General features: G+C 41.0%; 1 protein-coding gene across 1 annotated transcript in view; it reads right to left on the bottom strand.

The window, feature by feature from the left end:
- Positions 1–377: 377 nt before the first annotated feature.
- Positions 378–20666, bottom strand: part of PTPN22 (protein tyrosine phosphatase, non-receptor type 22) — a 100895-nt gene continuing 80606 nt past the window's right edge. Inside the window, exons 13-22 of the mRNA XM_018569803.1 lie at positions 18710–18740; positions 17986–18058; positions 14789–14872; positions 14084–14223; positions 12227–12254; positions 8945–9028; positions 7217–7320; positions 6433–6463; positions 3321–3392; positions 378–442 (exon numbers count right to left, since the gene is read on the bottom strand). Coding sequence (XP_018425305.1) covers positions 378–442; positions 3321–3392; positions 6433–6463; positions 7217–7320; positions 8945–9028; positions 12227–12254; positions 14084–14223; positions 14789–14872; positions 17986–18058; positions 18710–18740 — 712 coding nt within the window. The remainder of the gene's footprint in view (positions 443–3320; positions 3393–6432; positions 6464–7216; positions 7321–8944; positions 9029–12226; positions 12255–14083; positions 14224–14788; positions 14873–17985; positions 18059–18709; positions 18741–20666) is intronic.

Below are 20666 nucleotides of genomic sequence, written 5' to 3'. Positions count from 1 at the left end.
CACATGCTTGGGGCCTTTTCAACATATGCACTTCTAACTTGGGAATGGTTTTAGAAATCTCTGCATGCCATCACTTTGGCACATTTTACATTTGGGGCAATAAAATATCTCCATATCAAAGAATAGAGGCTTAGACATTTTCTGATTTTTAGAGAAGTGCATCACAGTAGATGTACTCTGTCTATGTGTAAAACAATTGCAACAACTTCAAAATCACTAAATACTACATATGAATCAGAATGCACTCAAGTAACATCTCAGGGATGGATACTTGTCATATTGTTTAGTTATATTGCAGTATGAACTTTTCACAACTGTCAGGTGACAGTGGACATTTGAAGTGACAAAGGTTCCAATGTTCATATTGTGGGGTTGTGTCACATGTTCCATGTTGGCGGTGGATTTCTAGGACCCTTTGGTTTAGCAAATCGATTCCCAAATCCTAGAAATAGAAACAAATATATTACAGACCAGAATTAGCTTTGTGCTTCTTTTTACCATAATTAAAGCCCAACTCTAACCAAAACTTTTTGGTTTTGAATATAGTAGGAAAGGGTAAAAAGCTCTGTCCCCAGTGAGGGAGATTGAACCTCACTTTCTGTATCGGTGACAGTGTCACAAGGACAGGGTGGTATTGGATATCTTTCTGATGGGAACAGAGACAGCAACAAAAGCACATTTAAAGGGTTTTTAAACCCTCACATGTTTTTGCATATATCTACTGCTGTCAAGCAGTAGATATATGCAAAAACATTAAAAGAAAAAAAAAACTTTTAAAAAAGCTCAATACTTACCTGTGTCTTTGCCGCGTGCTCCCGTCCGAACATCTGAAGAGTCTTGGGTGGCCGCAAAGGATCTTGGGGTGGGCGCACACGCACTTCAGATGTTCAGCTGGGAGACGAGGAGAGACACAAGGTAAGCAGCTGGAGCAGCTTGCACCTGCACAGACACCGTGGTACATGAGAGAAGGACAGAGGAGTCAGCGCTGGAGGGACAGCTGAAAAGGATAGGAAAGAAGAAGATCAGATTAAGGCTGGGTTCACACCTAGGCGTATCGAATATGCGCATTTGTCGCGCGTTTTTACCGTGAGATTTGCTGTAAAAACCGTGCGACAAACACGCGTTTCCGAGGGCTACCTGACTGTATCCCAATGGATACGCACTGCAAATACATCCCAAAGAAGCTCCTGTACTTCTTTGGGAGTAGGGCGTTTTGCAGTGCGTTCCTAAACGCTGTAAAACGCCCAGGTGGGAACCATGCCCATAGGCAATCATTGGTTTTCACATGTTGAGTGTTTTACAGAGCGTAAAACGCCCAGGTGTGAACCAGGCCTAAGAGACATCATTTAAGGTACGTCCCTACAGCAGCATTTTTGACTTTAATGTCACTTTAATTAATAGAGTACTGAAGGGTTAGAACGTCTGTCAGATTATGATTGTGCTGTGTGTCTTCCTGTCCCATTCACACCTTCACCCTCTAATTCCCTGCCTTGGTGTCACTGTGACATGTAGTGAGAGGATACTTCCCCAATGAGGACACAGACAAAATAACAAAAATCCGACATACAATTTTACTCACTCTATTAAAAACTGAAACAGAATTTCGGCTAACGCTAGGCTTTAAATAAAAACTAAAGATTGACATTTAAGCAAATTATTTTGATTGTATTTTCAAGCAGACATTTTTTCCTCTCCTGGTATCAATTTATGTTAGCCGCTCTTCTAATCTCTGTAGGGCCTGTGTCGCTTTTGTTTGCTTCAAGCGGGTTTGCATTCCCATACAAGTCTATAGGAATCCAAAACCTCCATGGAGCAGGTCAAATGGAAGTCAGGAAGAGGTCAAATACACCTGTCCATGAATTCTGAATGATCTCAGAAGTGACCCAAACGGTTGCCATAGACACAAGCCCAAAGCCCGTCTACACAGGCCCTTAAACAGTCATCTGGAATTCTAGTCAAAAGGTGGCAGAGGGCACGACAACGGCAGCTCAGTCCCAACAAAACTGGCTACATTGGCCAATATTCTCTAAAAAGTGTTTATGGGGCACCCGGGTCAGTGTATGCCTAACAATCCAATAATAAAAAGAAGGGTAAAATCTGGACTTCAAATTCCACAAATCTAATTTATATATAAAAATACATTTGTCTCAAGACTGGGAATGGTCCAGAAAATGACAATTACAAAAATAATTCAATAATATTTAATGCTAGAAATCTGACATTTAGTTTAAAAAAAAACACAACACAATTAATTTCCATGGAAAGCTCAAAAATGAATAATCTTGTCTATGCATAGATGCCAAAATTGTCCTTCGCTCCAGGGTGATTATTGAGGTGATGGTGCATTTGCAACTGTGTGTATGTCAACTATGGTACACATGAACTGTTTGTACCCTTGCTTGGGTTTATTCAATATAGCTCATACTGAATATGCATTACTGTGTCCTCCTAAGATATGAGAGCATACACCTCTGATTGTCGCTGGACAATTATTTTCTCAGTACTAGTTTAGGTCACTTAGGGATGGTTCAGCTTTGAGAACGCTGTTCATGGACATTTAGTATTGTACAGCATTTTACCATTTCTAGATTATATATGGATGAAGTTTATACATTATTGCTGGCTAGACCAGTAATGGACTACAGAGTGATTTACTTTTGAGCAGGTGTGCATTACAATTAATATATGGCCTATGCTGGATGTGATCCTAAAACTATGTGCACCTATGGACATGCTTGATGGCAAAATTGTCAGTGTACTTATGAAGGAATGAGTTTCTATGTTGAATCTTCTAAATTTCCTATAAATTACCAGATTATATTAGACATGGGCCACCACCCCCTTGAATCACGTAGTCAAATGCATGCAATTATTTACAGTGCCTGAGGGAGAGTGCTTGTTTTTAATGTTTTTATCCATTTACTTCAGTAGTTGGGTGGCCACATTTTTGCTTTTTGTTTTTTCTTATTTTTTTACACTTTTTAATTTTTTTTCACATTTGTGAGTTTCCCATGCAACTCAATTGTAGCTCTGTGCTGTATCCTCAGGAAATGGAAATAAAAGTCTATGTGTAAAGGACACATGTACTGAGAGAACATGGAGGCCAGGACTGCTGACCTCGTATTCAAATAGTGCTAGGTTTCCTTTCCTTGAAAAATTGCAGGAGGCTAAGAAAGCAAAGCTGAGCAATGTTTACATGGAAATAACCCATATTAACTGATCAATAAGATGGATTGTGCTGGCTACTGTAAATTAAATTATACTGGTTACTGTTCTTGCTATACAAGGTCAACAAACAAGATCATTCATAAAATCCTTACCAAAGTTTAGGAATGAAAGGGGGCCACCAGATTGAGAAGAATCAGAGTCTGATTTTGCCAAACTGCAAACATCTAAAAAAAATTAAAGCTTAATTCTTAATACCTTTTTATTTGTTAAATCTCCATCATGAAATATTTTACAATGAGAGGTAATATTATACATATGATTCAAAAATATGCACATAATGAAAACTGTTATACATGTCAGTGTTTCCATAAAGGTAAAATTAGACATAGAAGTGAATCAATATTGATGTGGCAACTATTTATGTTATGTTATGAATGCAACCCGGGAGGTTTCCAAAATGGATTAAAAAATTAATAAATTCATACCGTAATTGTTTCGGCACCATATCTTTCATGGTTTTATGTCTCAATGACATTTACCCACCTAAGTAGCACCCCAAAAAGTTGCACCTTAAGGTGGCCATACACTGTGTGAAATTCTTCAAGTGGGTGCCGCTGTTGGCATCCTTTCGACTGGCAACCCTCGATTCGCTGATTGAAGGAGCCAGTGGAAAAATCTTCTTATGAACAGAGCCGACAGCCACTGACACTGGGGATTCCTTGATCAACGTGCTTGTAGCATTGATGGAGGAATCTGTCTTAAACCTTTGGGTTACACTGCTGCCTACAGGAGAATTGGACACTTGCAAACAAACAATTGTAGCAAAGCAGTATTGAGCATGATCATAAACACAAAGGGGTGGGACCTGAATAGACTACAAGAAAAGGATTTTATGGTGAGTGCACAAATACGATTTTTCTTTCTCATTCATTGAGGGACATAGTAAGTCTTAAACCTTTGGGTATTCCAAAAGTAGTCCAACTGAGGGGTGGGCAACACCAAGCACATGCAAACTGGCCAAACAGAAACAACAGAAACTGGGGACTGCCTGCAGCTCAAAGAGCCTGAAGGACCTTACACTAGAAGCTGGCATTAGTTGAGGCAGAATTGTCCACCTGGTAGAACTTAGACAATATGTGAACAGAAGATGATGTGGCAGCCTCACAAATCTGAGAAACAGTTGCCTGATTCCAAAAAGCTTGAGAAGTACTCACAGATCAAGCAGAGTAAGTTGTAACAGGAAAGGGAGGAACCTGTTCCTTAAGAACATAATCTTGAACGACACCTAGACATGGTGAAACAAGAACCTGGGGTGCCCTTTCAGGGTCCATCCAGAGTGACAAAAAGTATTTGGTCTTTTTAAAGAAGCTGTGGTTGAGAGATAGACTTGTACGCCCTGAATCACACCCAGACAATGAAGGGAAATGTCCTTTTGATGACCTGGAGCCAGAAAAAGGGACAGGAAAATAATGTCCAGGTTAATATGAAAGTCAGATAAGCTCCTGGGCTGAAACCCCTGACCTCACACAGAGTGGAGTCAGTCTGACAGACATTGCAGAAAGTGGACTTCCTGGCCTTGTGTCATGGATTGGGACTCACATGTATAAACTGGAGTCAGGTATGTGGACCCTTTCCACTACACTGGCAGGGACACTTAGAGAAAAGGGTCCAAGCAGTGTAGGCTGACAACTCCCAGAGCTGGAGTACAAGCAGGGAACAGAGCAGGTATGTGAATGAGGCAGTGGAAGTCAGCATAAGCTGGAAGTTCAAATACAAGGCACCCTGCAATGCTGAGTAGGTGGCATGGTATGCTGAGTAGGTGGCATGGTATGCTGAGTAGGTGGCAGGGGTTCCCCAGGATGTGGAATCTAAGAGCCACCTGGTATTCGCCAGAGCTCCTGATGGTGGAGATGGGCTTGACTGACCCCAGGTCACAATCCCTAGGTCCACCCAACTCACCTAACAGGTACTGGGTATAAATCAAAGGTTAGGGACAGGCTGAAGACTTCCAGGGACCAAGCAAAGTACAGTGTAGACTGTAGACAGGGATTTCCAAGGACAAAAGGGAAGCACAGGGCAGCCAGTAGACAGGGATTTCCAAGGACAAGCCAAAGGTTCGGTACACAGGAAAACTTCCAGGAATTCAGGGTAAGTCACAAATGAGGGACTCGGCAACTAGCTTAGGAAAGCTTAAAGTTAGGAAAGGAAAGTTTAAATGGAGAAAGGAAGAGGGAGGATCCACAGGATTGGCCACAAGCAGACTGCACTGATTGGCCGAGAAACTGCATAAGAAACGGCAGGAGAGGTCGGCTGATGCCTAAAGCTTGCAAACAGGTGCAAGAGTGAGTCAGGTTCAGAGCACATGTCTGGAGGACTACAAGCACCAGCACAGCCCTGCAGAACCAGGGGTAAGAGATATGTATATACTTGTAGAACTACAAGTAACAGCTCAGCTGCAAGTCTGCAGCTAAACTGTGACACCTTGAGCATCATAGAAATCACAGACTTAGAGATGCACTGTCCAGAACTAAGTCTGGAAAGCACCCAATTTGGAACCCAGTGCCCAAAAGATATTTTCAGGCTAACTCCACAACATCCGGTTCAGAGCAGCCTTAATGTGGTACTGTCCAAAAGCCAAGGTGACAATGGCCATGACCAGATAGCTGCCGACCAGAGGGAAAACCACCAGCAGCGATGTAGAGAAGAAACGGAAGATGGAGAATAAAAACCAGGTTAGTCTTAATAACAGTAGAACAGTGTCAGTGTTCAATCCTCCTATAGGTGGCCAAAATCCAAGGGTTAAGGCTTGTTGCGCCACACAATGGATATGGTTTTATTAGAAGTTTCAACTTCTAAGCCTGAATTATAGGGTAGTAAGAAAGTTGTGGTCATGGTTTATCAGAATGGTCAGGATTATAAAAGTCTATGCAGGCATGTGTTTGCACAGTACTGCACACAGTCGGCTAATTACATGAAGTGCTGAGAAAAGGGGATTGGGGCATTTGTAGAATTTTTCTAAAATACACTAATTTCAGTTCCAAATTAAGTGTGGAGTATTGAAGTGTTTGTATGTATATGAGGGGGTAGGATTGAGGATTAGCAATCTTTAAAATGAAACATTTTACCATGTTCTATTTTTTTTAACAATATAATTAATCAAATGATTTAAAAAATCAGTCCCAATGGGACTATTATATGTCATATTTAATTAACACATGCATATAGGTATATTAGTTTATTCCAGATGCCAGAGGAAAGACTTACTTTTCTTTACGTTCTTGAGTATCTTTAAACTCTGAATAGAAATGGAAAATTGTTTTTAGAAAAGAAGTTAGTATAAATATATTTTATTATTCAGTCTTGCAAAGTTGTAACAGTTGTATAGGCTCCTGTTGCGTAATGAAATTGCTTACTCTGAGTTAACTGCACACTGTGGGCTTCTCACAATGTGCATTAGAAGCTGCAGCAAGTCAGATAAAGTCCGCCTTATATCTTGGCTGAAGGATGTCCAGCATCATCTTTCTGCACCAGCCTTACTATCTGTGGCCTGCCCCTTTCATTCATTGCATTTGATTTATTTTAATGATCTGTAATCTGTATATAAATGCAGCCTGCCTAAGAAGGAGATTTGCATAACTCCTCCCAAAAGCCAGCCCACTGATTGCATCAGAGCTAAGGGCTCTTGAGAGGAGTACTGGGGCAGGGTGCTGTGATGTTTTCAGGAAGCTGCATTGCAGGGGGAAGCACAGAGACCCAGCGATGATGAATAAGGTATGTATTGAAAACAGAAAGGTTCATCAGCATCTTGATGAGGGGGAGGGAGGATCCAAGCAAAATATAAGCAGATTAAACTTCAGCTTTAAAGATGCAGTTATGCGGGGGTATGATATAACTTTGGTATCACTTGCTGGTGCATCTAAATAGACATTTCTTTAAAAATAAAAGAAGAGAAAAACACCAGTGACTGGGTCATATGCAACCACAATCTGTAGCCTATGAATGGCTGAAAGACTGTAAATTCTTAAACTGGCAACTTAAATACTTTTACCTTTTTCCTGGTAATTTGTTTTGTTGGCTCTGGAGATGAGACAGAACTGGTGACATCTGTAGGAAGTGCAGGGCGTGGATGATCAGAAACATTGTATTCCGTATCTGTATAACACAAAAGCTTTGTCATCTGGGTCTATATGACTTTAATACTAAAGTTCAGTATTTCTTTCTAGATGCTTTCTGCCCTTTTCCAACTTTCTCATGCAAGCATAACAAAAGATGACATATTACAAAAGGTGTAATCATTTATGTCAAAAAGGTTTTTTCATATCGTCAAGTTCATGAATTTTTAAGATTTTTGTTCATTATTGTGACAGAGGACAAACCACATTTCAAATGTGTGTCGCTTACAGTACTTCTCTTGCTGTAAAATTGTAAAACAAATAAAAAAACAAGACTGTACAGCTAAAGATTGCTGCATTCAAGGTTCACCTACAGGTATAGCTTCAGCAATTGGGAACCAATTGGGCCTATTTTGAATAGAGTTTTTATTGTAAGCTTACAGTTCCTTATCAAAATGACTAAAAAGTTAATAGGAAGTGGTGCACATTGCTACAGTTTGAAGAATCAAAGGTGTGAGAACAGGAAGGGCATTTGCCCAGACAGCTGCCCACTCTAGGCCTCTTAAAGAGGAACTCCGCCTATTAAAAAGCTGAATTCTTGCAGTTGGGGCTACCCCCACACTGCTAGAGTAAACTGCTCATTTTGGTGTAGCGGCTGGAATAAAGAAGATACACTCACCTGATCCTTGGTCCTGCGACAGACAACGCTGCGCTCACCTCTCTCCCCCTCCACTCCATCTGTGGTATGTCCCTTGGTGTCCTCATGTCTAATGCAAGTTAATGGACTTGCATTAGAGGTGATGACGCTAGCGATGCTTAAATAGCCAAGCCCTGGGGGAGAAGAGGCTGCGGGCACTGCTATAGCAGCCAGGCAGGATCGAAGATAAGTGTATCTTCTTTAATCCTGTCCCTAGACCAAAACAAGCAATTAACCCTTGCAGTGTGGGGGTAGGTTAATTTTGATTAATTCCTGAATTTCCTTTTTAAAACATCATAAGGTCAGCATGTAGAAACAGTATAATCAGTAAACCTCCTTTCCTTTACAATAAATCATATCAAAATCCAAAGATTTTTTGAAGGTAGAGTACAGAATAGATAAAAGCCCCCGTCAAGTTTTTTTTGCCATCTGTGTCCCTGTGGGTAGATTTCCTTTCACTGCCCATCCTAGAAACACAACAGGAAGTGAGAGACAATCCTTCCAAAGTTAAAGAAAAGCCCTTTAGGTTGCTATCACTAGAACAAGTATCCTTGTTTGAAGATTCCCCCTTTATTCCTGTACTGGTGACAAGGAATTTTAGACATTACTTTCAGTCTTGGTGATAGTGGCCACCATAAAATAATCCACTCTACTAGTGCTATCCACTCTACTAGTGCTCTCATACAAATTAATTTTTGCATCTCAACATTATTTTTTTTACAAACTATTGTTACTGCCATATGGAATATCCAAGGAGAATAAAGCAGGACCCAGTGACACTGTAGCCCATTATACAATCAAAACCATGTTACAAAGTTTTATAGGAGTTCTACCCCCCATCCCCCTCCAAAACAACCAGCTGACCAAATCTTTCTGAGCCCAAACTGTTTTTTTGTTGCCTCTTTACAGCATAATTTCTTACTTGGTTTGTCTTTTCTTATGATATTACCCATTATATAATACTTACTGGTAGCTCCATCTGCAACAATGTAGGAATCCTCTGTTCTTTCTGGTATAGGTGGTGGAGAAGCTGATCTATCTCGTGTTTTTTCTAAGACATGAAAATGTTTTAGTTTTAGTAGCAGGTGAATGGATCTGGTGCATAAAGGTGTTTAAGACAGGTGCTTAAAGTACTTTAAACTGTGAGCAGACTTGTATAGCAGGCACCTATATTCATATGAACATACTAGATTCATTTGAACTTACTATATTCATTTGAATATAGTAACTTTCCAGTGTAACTAAGGAGCCATGGAACATATGATGTAACTACTGCCTTAAGCTACTGATGTCACACTTGGCTCTCTCTTCTTCTAACTACCACAACTCATTACTGGTTTATAACAATGATTTGTTTCCTTGTTGACCAACAAAGGTTAGTGGAAGGTGGAAGAGCTTAGGCCTGGGATAGACTTCCTAAGCTGAAGTTTGTAAAATGAAATCCCCAGAGTTTTGGAGCTCCAATGTTGCTCTAAAAGGTTTTTAAATATACATTTAGACCCCTGTGATACAGTCTTGTAGCCATTTTTATAGACACTTTTTACTTGTGTCTATAAAGTGTATTTCCAACTTTGCAGTTAGATTTCAGAACACAGCATTCCTAAAATCATTTGTTCAAATATTCCTTAGCTTTCTAGTTGTTCTTTTTGAGCATGATACATTGGACACTATACCAGCTTCTATAACTTAGGATAGGTGACAATGTAGACAGAAGAGGCAAAGTGAGGGGGCTTTAACATTTAACCACTTGCTGACCGCGGTGTTTACACCCCCTTCCTGACCAGGCCATTTTTCAGTATTCAGCGCTGCGCTACTTCGGCTGACGTTTATCACATAGGGTGCTAAGAAGTACCCTATGTGATAACAAATTACAGTGACATGTCCCCTTTATGGAGACATCAGGGGTCTCTAAGACCCCTAATGTCACCTAGGGACCCCCAGAGAAGCTGATGAAGCACAGATCTGCTTCATCAGCTTCTCTCCGGTTTCTGTATCGGAGAGTGACAGAGGAATGCGGAAGTGATGTAATTGTTACGTCTACTGTAATCGGTCGCACTGGAGCGCAACTGCGGAGAGTGAGAAATGGCGTGTATGGAACTATAGGCTGATCAGGCGTGAGTCTCAGGCGTCACTCCCAGTCTTAAGGGGGAGTTTGAGACTCTTGCATCATAGCCAATGTATTAACGTAAAGTAAAAGATGGGCTATCTCCTCTAGCACCAGCAATGTATAGTATAGGTTAAACGGTATATTTATCTTCTTTGGTGAAGCAGTATGGTTTAGTCAGATCTCCTGAACAATATAAGAATCTCCCCACAATGGTATCAGTGATAGTAGTAACACACTAGTAATGGTTCTAAGTAACTGACAGTTACTAACAGGCTCCCAGTGGAGCGATACTTGCTGTTAGCGGGGTGGCAGAGCAGCGAGGTGCAGGGTGTGGGTCCCAATGGAGGATGATCCTTGTAAAGTGAGGAGACACAGTCCAGTGTTTGCAGTGTTCAGTATTCAGCAGGCGTTCAGAGGCAATTGTTGAACGCCATGCTGCTACAGCTGGGGCTTTAAATAGCCCCAGGATGTGGGAGGAGACATCGGCCGGAACGAGTGGCTTCCGCGTTCCACCGTGGAACGCACGCCGCTCGCGTCACAACCAGGAAGTCGAGCGGCTTCCGTGTTCCACAGTGGAACGCAGAGTACCCGACATGGCAGCCATCAGGTCCGAGGCGGTCCGGCCCCGAGGAGAATCCTCACAGTAATATACATCACTTCCTGCATTCAGGGACCGGGAGGAGAGCGGAGGGAGATTTGGTCGTAACATCACCCGGACCTGATGGACGCCCGGAATCGCGGGGACGGCGGCAGCGGGGACAACGACGGTACCAGAGGTAAGTAGGGGGCGCACCTTCACTTGTATCATACAAGCGATCGGGCGCCTTTACAGACACCAGACCGCTTGTATGTAAACGGCAATCGCTGGCCGTTTAAAATCCTGGCGGGTTCCCGCTCGTGCGCACCAGGGGGCGCGCTCGGGCACGAAGGACGCATCCAGGAGACTCCCGCCCGGCCGTCTTTCAACGATCGGCGGACGGGAGGTGGTTAATGTACCTCCCAAGTCTTGAGATTGTTAAACCTTTGTTAAAACAGACTGTCCTGCACATCTAGTTTACAACTCATCATGAAATTTGCTAGCACAGTACAATACGGGTTACTAATGGTAAACATTGACTCCTAGGTCCCCTTCTTAACACTAAATAGCAGAGGAAAGCTAACTAAGATTTTTCAGCAAGTAAAAATCTAGTGAAAAGGTAAGCAGCCATTTTTAAATAATTTTTTTTTTTTAGTTCTGCTATGTGCATGGGAACATGTAACACATAGTATTATCCCAATTTGGCTGCAAAGTTAGAAATACATTTTAAGGCAAAGATCATTGTGTATAGTGCCTTAACACTACGGGGTTGATTTACTAAAGGCAAATTGGCTATTCACATTGTAAGGGAATTTGCACTTTGCAGGGGACGTTTTCCTTTAGCTTGGTGAATGTGGTGAAATTTCACCCAATCATGTGCAAGGAAAATTTAAAAAAAACAGTATTTTTGCTTGCACATGATTGGGTGATGGAAATCGGCAGAGCTTCCCCACATTCACTAAACTAAGGTGAAACTACCCAGTGCAAATGACCTTGCAAAGTGAACAGTCTACTGGCCTTTAGTAAATCAACCCCTATGTTTGATTGCTCTGACTGCTATAATCCCATTAAATGTGAAATCTGGCTATTAGTTATAGGTTAGTATATTCTGCAAATAATCACTTCTCTGTGGAACTCTTAATTAAATAAACTGATAAATGATTACAATCATACACAATGTTCTTTATTTTAAGTTTGGGTGTATTTAAATATGTCTCTGTTTGAGTAAAGGTACTCTTGGACGTTAGATGCCGATTGTTCTATACCTAAAGTTCTGACAAACCAGTACCGTGAAGACAGGAACTAAATTATAATGATATGCTTTGAAAAAAATTGTTTTACAGTATGCAAATTCTGTATATGCAATAAATCAAGGTGCAATCATATACAAAAAAGCAAAATGAAATAAATATAAATATAAATGAAATAATAGAAACTACAGTTTTTTTGCAAATCCCATATCACATTTAAATGACTCAAAAATTATGTTTTTTAAGATGGCATAACCTAGTTAAACCACACAGTTAATGTATAGTCAGTACTGCTTATCATAGATGATTACATACCCATCCTTGACCCTCTTACTTTAACGCTCTGAAAAACAATAGCAAAGACAACCAAATATTATCAGGCACTGCAACAGCATAAAAAGTAGTATAGTAGGTGTTAATTACAAATGCAGTTTAGCAGAGATAATGAAGTTATTTCTCAAGAAGAACGTTCCATAATCGCTGTTACTGCTTATAAAATATTTAAGTTAAAGCGATATTAAACCTTCATTTTTTTTTATTTTCTTTTTTAGAATGGCCAATGACTTGCTGACTTGCTAAAAAAAGAAAAGTTATTTTATCCTTTTTTTTCCCCCTCATTCTCAAGCGGTATCCAGACTGCAAGCCCGCCCCTACCTGTACGGGTGCCTCCATTAGCTAGCTGACTGCTGTGGAGGCACCACGTACGTGCACGCTCACGGCCATTCTTACACCTAGCTGTGTGCGTCCATAGACACACACAGCATTAGGCCGGCCATACCCCCACCCATGCAGCCATAACTTGACTGACAGGGGAAGGAGCCTATAGCTCCTCTGCCCTCAGTACCCTCCCCCACAAGCAGGAAGTTTGGGGAATTCCGTGTAGCTTCCCAGTCGCGGCAGAAGAAACGAGTGGCTGCAGGTAAGTGTAGGGGGCAGGGCCGGCCTTAGGGGTGTGCGAGCCGTGCGGCCGCACAGGGCGCAATGGCAACAAGGGCGTCGTGCGGCCGTCACAGCTCGTCCTGTGGGCAGCGTCTCTCCCCCTCACCGCTGGCCATCCGATATGACAGCGCTCCCTCGTCCGCCCCTCGTCGTATTTAATGTGAGATTAATAACGTGCTGGATTAGTGTGATCCTAGTTAATTTTATTACTTCATTGCTGTGCTTTATGTGTATAGGCCAATGTAGTTGGATCTGTATGTGCATTATAATTAATCGAAATTATTCAATTAATCGATTAAAAAAAATTTCGATTAATCGAACACAAAAATTTTAATCATTACCAGCCCTAGTCTTAATACATTTCTCGTATATTCGGACATATAGTAATTCATTAATTTACATGTAGCCCGGGGTCTGTGTTCTGTTTTTTATTTTTACTTTTCTAGATGCACTAAATGTTTTATTTGATAAGAATACTTATATTGTGCCTACAAGTTTAATACCTTTGAATAAAAGTTTTATTTTGATCATACTTTTTAATATGTTTCTTTGCGGCTTAACAAAATAGGAGTCTTTAAATGGTGTGGATATTGGGGAAAATGGGTGTGGTTACGGGGTGTGGCCACTAAAGGTTGTGGCCACTGAGGGGCTCTGTAAAGCTTTCTCGCACAGGGCGCCTAAAGGCCTAAGGCCGGCACTGGTAGGGGGGATGAGGGTGTTTGAAAAGTGCTAGGTGTTTTTTGCCTTTATGCAGAGAATGCAAATTTTTCAATCCATACACAGAAAGTTTGGCTTGAACACTGTTTCTCTTTAGTCAAGATACGTTTAATGTTCATATACTGTATTTTTATTTAGGTTTTCCAGAACTGAGTGTGAGCATTTGACTGGTGTGGGTCAAAAGTGCTCATGGTTATCAAAGTGTGATTAGAATGTAGTGATAAGGCACCCTAGTTGAATTCCTACCACCTCACTGCATATAAAGTCCTTCCAAATTGCTGCATGCTGGACCTCAGGAGTATGTTGTCAAATGACACTGCATAGATTAGCACTCAACCAAAAACATGTTAATGAGCCCTAAAGGGGATCATGGCATATAAGGGCTGCATAAAAAATATTTGCTTTAAGAAAATCTACAAAAATCTACAAACTGATGGAGACAGTAGATCCCTATATAGCATTGTCATTAACTCTAACATATAAACAATATATTTCTAGTGTACTACATACTCATACCTTACTGCGTGCTTTGAGTCTGAAATCACCAACATTATACTGGTATACACCAGCCCATTCCTGTGATTTGCCAATTTTTACACTCGGAACTTTGACTTGCATTTTAGGCTGCAGTTGTGGAAGCTCTTGTGGGGATTCATCTAGTAAAAACAATTTCATATAATCAAAATCCAATAAAATTGTTATTACACATTGATAGTATTGTCTTTTTACATTAAAAGTAAAAGCTATCCTTTAAAATAACAATAATCCAGAAACACAATCATTATGAATGCTATATTAGTGCAGCAAATCAAAATCTGATTTCAGGCAAGAAAACATGTATCCAAATATTGGTGCTTAATAGAGAGACCTTCTATATTAGGATATGGATAGTTGATTGAATAATTCCAGTAAATAAGTATTGTTACATGAGATGCAATATATATTCAGAGATTTTTAATTTCAGTTGAGATTTGGAACATAAAACAATAACATAATGTACCTACCACTCATCTAGCCAGTTTGTTTTGTAATAGATAAATGGGCACAGTCATAAAAATAGTTAAAAAAGCAGGTGGTTGTATTCTGTATCACAGCTTAAATGTTATTGGTTCACCAGGCCAAAACAGACACCTTTATTTCCTTTCAATTAACATATGAGGCCTATATTGAAAACATTTTACAATAACGTGTATAGAATACAGTCATCTATTCATCACTTACTAAGCTCACCTGGTACAATGAAGGATTCAGGCGTGCGTTCTGGCAAAGGAGGAGGACTCTTAGCATTTGCTTGTAGGGAAGTAACTGAATACAACAAGACATTCAATAGGGGTTACTTTAACGATTGTGTCAGTTAATCACGTTAAGGTATATCTCAGTGAGCTAGGCAGTATAATGCAGGAATCACCTATTTGTATCACTTTCCGTGTTGTGCAAATAAGTGTTAGTGAGAACGATGCTTTGGAAAGCCACCTAAGCAGCTGTTTATCTGAGCAAATTTCTGTCTGTTAGGCATTGTGGCTCAATATTGAAATAAAAAGAAAAATGAAAGGGGCTACTGGATGAACTGATAATTCCTTTATTTACAGAAATATAGATACAAATAGCCAGTTACTATAGATCCCTCTCAAAAAGAAACTTAACAATGTGAACACATAACATTTTCATCCAGCTGATACTATTCACTCCCACACACAACAGTATCCACAACCAGCACCAAAAGAGCACACTTGAAAGTATTGTAGTCAAGTCTGGAAAGTATGTATACATTCTGTACTTAGCCTAATAATCCAAAAGGTTTACTGAGGAGAGACCGCTTACAAGAGATGTATTAGACAGTTCATCTCACAATGAAATATACTGTACATACATTTGTCGCTGTAACGTAGGATATTGCAAGCTCAGTCAAAGACACATAAAGTGGAGGTGGAGTGCTTCAGCACAGGCAATCAAAAAAGTGAATAAAACACCATCCAGTTTAAGCCACAACTTATCCTTCCAGCTACAATCACAGATACGTATGCTGAAACTGCCAAGATCTTAAGCAGGAGTGCACTATGCAGGGACACTAATTGTCAGGGACCCAGGGGGGCCGTTCCTTGTCAGGTTCGCAGGCGCGGGCATCGGGCACGGGTAGCTCCTCCTCCTCCCCCTGGCAGGGCATCTGATGCTGGTGTGGCCAGTGCGCGTGCGCAAGCCGCATGCGAGGACGAGCGAGCATAGTGCGCGCGCGCGCCATTCCATGCCACAGGTGCTACTCAGGCTGGGGGAGGACTTCAGCCTTCACCACTTGCCTTCAGCCTTGTGACTGGACAGGGGAAGCTTCCTGGTTGCCTTGACAGCCAGGGGGCGGTACTGGGTTCCCTGATTATTTAAAGCGGGTCAGAGCCTTGACTCATTGCTGAGTTATTCTACCTCATGGTGAACACCCAGCTCCCTCCTGTGAACCCATTGTTTGATTTGACTTCCCGGCTACCGACCCTTTCGCTTGACCCTTCGACTACGATTTCTGCTGCCTGCCACGACCCGGAACTGGACCTGACTCCCCGATTGGACTATCCTTTTGCACTGCGATTTTTGGACTTTGTTTGTCCCTGCCAAGGGGTTCCACACCTGGCCCGTTACTCCAGCCCTGACACTAATACAGTGGAGATGTCCTCCTGGCTGGGCACTGCAAAGATCTACAAAGAACACAACAGAGACTCTAAAGTCAATGCTTAAGTTAGCTTATTCATACAGATGCAGAGGTCTGTACATCGTAACAAAAAAACGCTGGATCTCTGCGTCAGGGAGGCTGTATGCAACACCATACGTCTTTGCCTATGTTAAAGAGCCCTTTCAAGCAACTGCTATTTATTTACATTAGAATGCTGACAGGCTGCAAAGATATTGATTTCATAGAAAGTAAAGACAAATTAAGCTGTGATTTTAGTGCCTTTGTTGTGAATTTTGAAGATACATTTTTCCACAATATCTGTAACTACAGAGGTGAATGACGGCTCGTTTTAAAGTTCTTTAACAGCTTGTTCATAATATGTAAATACCTCAATGCACATAGTCTGGGCACAAGTTCACTTTAAATTGCCAGGCTCTTTATTATTTCATTAGGCTGTTTAATAGTGTAGCCACTGTTATATCTGATCTATCTATCTATCTATCTATCTATCTATCTATCTATCTATCTATCTATCTATCTATCTATCTGTCTGTCTGTCTATCTAATCTGTGATGATCCACCCTCTAGTGACCAAGACATTGCAGTCAATATTGTAGTCAATATAAATTAAAAATATTTCATACTTTTTATGGAATATATAACTGCTTACATTTTGGCAGTTGACAGTTAGAAAGACCATAGGAGACTAAAGGGTTTACTAAAAGTAAATGTTCACTTTGCAAGGGATTTTCTCTTTGCAATTTTTTCTTAACTTAGTGAATGTAATGAAAATCCACTTTGCAAAGAATATCCAACCAAATAAAAATGAACAAAACAGTATTTTCCCTAGCATATCAGAGGGTAGAAGTTAGCAGAGCTTTACCTCATTCACCAAGCTAACTGAAAATTGCCTTTAAGGCCCCGTTCACATTGAGCGATTTATTCACACTGAGCGACATGGAAATCGCGCGACTTTGAGCGACATTGAGCGACGAGCGACATTGAGCGACGTGTCGCGCGACATCGCGAGACTTCTTCCTATTGGGCTGTATGCAATCAGGAGCAATATCGCTCAAAATCGCTCTAAAAAAGGGTCATGTAGAAGCGACAAGCTACCAGCGACGAGCTACAAGCGATATTGAGCGACATTGAGCGACGAGATGTGAACAGCTACATTGAAATGTATTGGTGAAGCTACATAGAGCGATATAGTGCGGAAATATGAGCGATATCGCTACAAAAATCGCGCGATAAATCGCTCAATGTGAACGGGGCCTTAAAGTGAAGTCTATTTGCCTTTCGTAAATGAATCCCTATATGTCATTAGCCAGTTACATATTGGGGGAAAGGCCAAGAGTAATATCCCGCTGTCCACACATATGCTAACACACCAGGGGCGGACTGGGCCGGGGGGCAGGGTGGCAATTGCTCTACTGAGGGGAATGTGCATATAAGCGTGTGCGCTCTGTAGAAGGATCTGCAATGTGGGAGGACCCAGCAGATGTAGGTACAGAGTTACAAGGCCTGGGAAGTGCATCAGAGGAAACCTGTGAAAATGAAACCAGATGTGACCTAAAAGACCAAGTGCACTGTGCATAACTGTCTAGTTGGAAGGGAAACTCACAGATGAATCTAGGATGATATACAATAGGGTTCTAGCAAAAACAAAGTAGCTAAATGTTACTGTAAATATTCTACATTGTATATGCATTGCTCATAGGAGAATATAGAAATGTTAATATTTACCCATAGGGCCACTTACCAGTGATGTTCAGATCGTTGAGAGGAGGAACTTCTACTCTTTGGAGTGGTTGAAGATTGGAGGAATGATCAATCTGAGATAAATTATTTGAAATAGATAATGGAAAATTAAGGTCTTTCATATTGTGCCCATCTGGATTAGGAATACCAGGGTAGGTGGCTTCAATACAAAAATCTGCAAACTTTGGTGACCCTGGATCAGAAGATGATGTTGGAGAAAAATAAGGATCTTCTGTTAGGCGAACATAAGGATGATTACTGTGAACAGTACTTATATTACCCGAAGAACCAATAAATAGAGAGTCTTGATTTTGATTAACAAGAAATCTTTGTTTATCAAAACTACATGCAACATCATTTTGAATATGAGGAAACACATCTGATGCTTCAACTGGCTGCTCAGACATTAAAACCTGTCTATGAAATTCCAAAGGTGTGGATTTGGTGTGTGTTAATGGTGCATGTCCACTGTAACTTCTTCTGTTTTCAGTAGGTGGTCGAGGACAAGGGTTTTTGATATTGGTGAGATTATGACAATTATTGGGTAATATTGTCCTTGGAAGAGGTTGCGGCATGGTTGGTGTTTCCAGAGTCTGCATTGTAATTTTATTTAGTTCATCATAACTTTTATACATCTTTTTTACTGACAAAGGTTTCATACAGCTATTAGATTTTATTTCACTACTGATGGCAGTTGCAGATGAGTTCCACAGATGTGTGCTTACTTCCTCTTCCATCGTGCATTCACCTGTATAACTTGAACAAAAGAATGTTAGTATTATAGATGTGAACAATGTTTAAAGTTTCACATTCAAAATTAATATTTTTAAGGCATCAGATATGGATCCCATAACTTTTTAAATAAATTGTCAGGTATACTTGGTTAAAGTGTATTTCCACCCCATATCTTTTTTTTCCTCATTCTGCACTTGTCAGCAGGTTTCCTGTCAGCACACGTGCAGTGTAGCAAAGTCTGATTGGCTTCTAGAGCTGATCCCTCTTTACCTGAAGTTTAGCCTTAAACTGTGTGTCCAGCCAATGCATTTTCCTTTTGGATAGTGTGGGAAGATGTAGAACCCTTATTTGGTTTCTGTGGCTGTGTTATTGAGCTTTCTACTCACTTACAGGAGAACTATGAGGCGAGTGAAAATCACTCATCCTCATAGTTCTAGCCGACCTGTGACAATGAAACTGTCACAGGTCGACTCAATAGATCGGGAAGTGAGCGAACACATATCGTCGCTCGCTCACTTCTCGATCTATCCCTGCAGAGAGCTGTGACTGTCACTCACGGCTCCCTGCAGGGATTCCCCACCTCCCCTGTCCGATCCTCCAGCGCTGACTGGCAGAACGGACGGGGAGGGGGCGGGTACAGCTGGCTCTGTCTCTAGATAGGCAGAGCCAGCTGTCAATCACGCCGCTGGGTGGATCTCCACAAAAATGTTGGGATCCGTCCTGGCTGCGGCGTATCAGTATACCGCGAGCTGCAGCTCGCGGTATACTGAACTTTGGGTCACGGGAGGACGCTAGTTTGTGTCCTCCCGTTACCCTTAGGAGAACTATGGGGAAAAGCCCTGACCCCATAGTTCTCTTTTAATGTTATGGGGACAGAGATTTCACCAGACTGAAAGTGAAAAAATACCACAAACAGCAACACAGATGGTAAATAAAAGTTTTTTTGTTTTTTTTTAAGCAGAGGTAGGCTAAAGCTCATATCTGCATTGTATTGCTGTCAGTCACAGCCATGGGATTCATGGGGACAGGGTATTGACTGGCGTTTTTATCAATTGCCTGTTCATTGCCTGTACATCTGACTCCCCTCTAATATCTATAGGCATCCTTATTTTAAGGGCTCTTTTTTATGTTCTCATATTATCTTTACTTTCTTATCTTATGCCTGCTATCTATAGCTGATTTAATTTTTTTTTACCTCTGTACATGTAGTTTCCCTTTTTGGTTTTGGTTGCATATTTTAATGCTATTTTTTAGTCCCTTATGCCAGGGGGGTAGGCATCATTCAAAATTACATATAGCTTGCAGTCTGCCACTAGGATCAGCATCTTTTTTTTTTCCTCCTTGCAACAAGGCGCTAATACTTGTTAATCCTTCCAGTAGATCCATTATTTTTCTACTTCCTGTAACAAGATTATATTTTCAGAAAGCACAGACCCTGTGAATAAAATGAAGCCACCTCCATTCACATGTAGAAGTGATTGGGCAACTACATAGTCGGCTGCCAGGAGTGAAAATGTAAGCAGACTCCAAGGTGCTACAGCAGCTGGGAGTTCGCTTATCTCCAGGCAAACGCCTTGTTTGCCTCGCGGCAGATACGCCCCTGCTTACAAGCCACTGCTTAAGTGATAGCTACATCAAAGGTGAAAAATAACAGGTCTACCAGCAGGATCAATAAGTAACAAAAGCATCTTATAGGACTGACTTAGAAAAACAAAAACTTCTGTATAAATGCTAGTGTCAGACCGCATCATATATGTCATTATTTTATTTTGGCCATCGTTACAAACATAAGCGAGCCTATAGATGGACAGATGTGTTACTGAGAATGAAGGCAGGTGACACATCAGTCCGTTCTTAAGCCCATCAAGGCCCACTATAATGTACCTTATGACTTATGATGAAGATTTAACACCTTTCTTTTGGATCCTGTAATGAGCGCTTCCAACA

Source organism: Nanorana parkeri, unplaced genomic scaffold (assembly GCF_000935625.1).
Source record: "Nanorana parkeri isolate BGI_ZX_2015 unplaced genomic scaffold, ASM93562v1 scaffold1401, whole genome shotgun sequence".
Classification (NCBI taxonomy): Eukaryota; Metazoa; Chordata; class Amphibia; order Anura; family Dicroglossidae; genus Nanorana; species Nanorana parkeri.
Note: the sequence above shows the minus strand (reverse complement) of the source record. Positions and strands in the feature narration are given on the sequence as shown.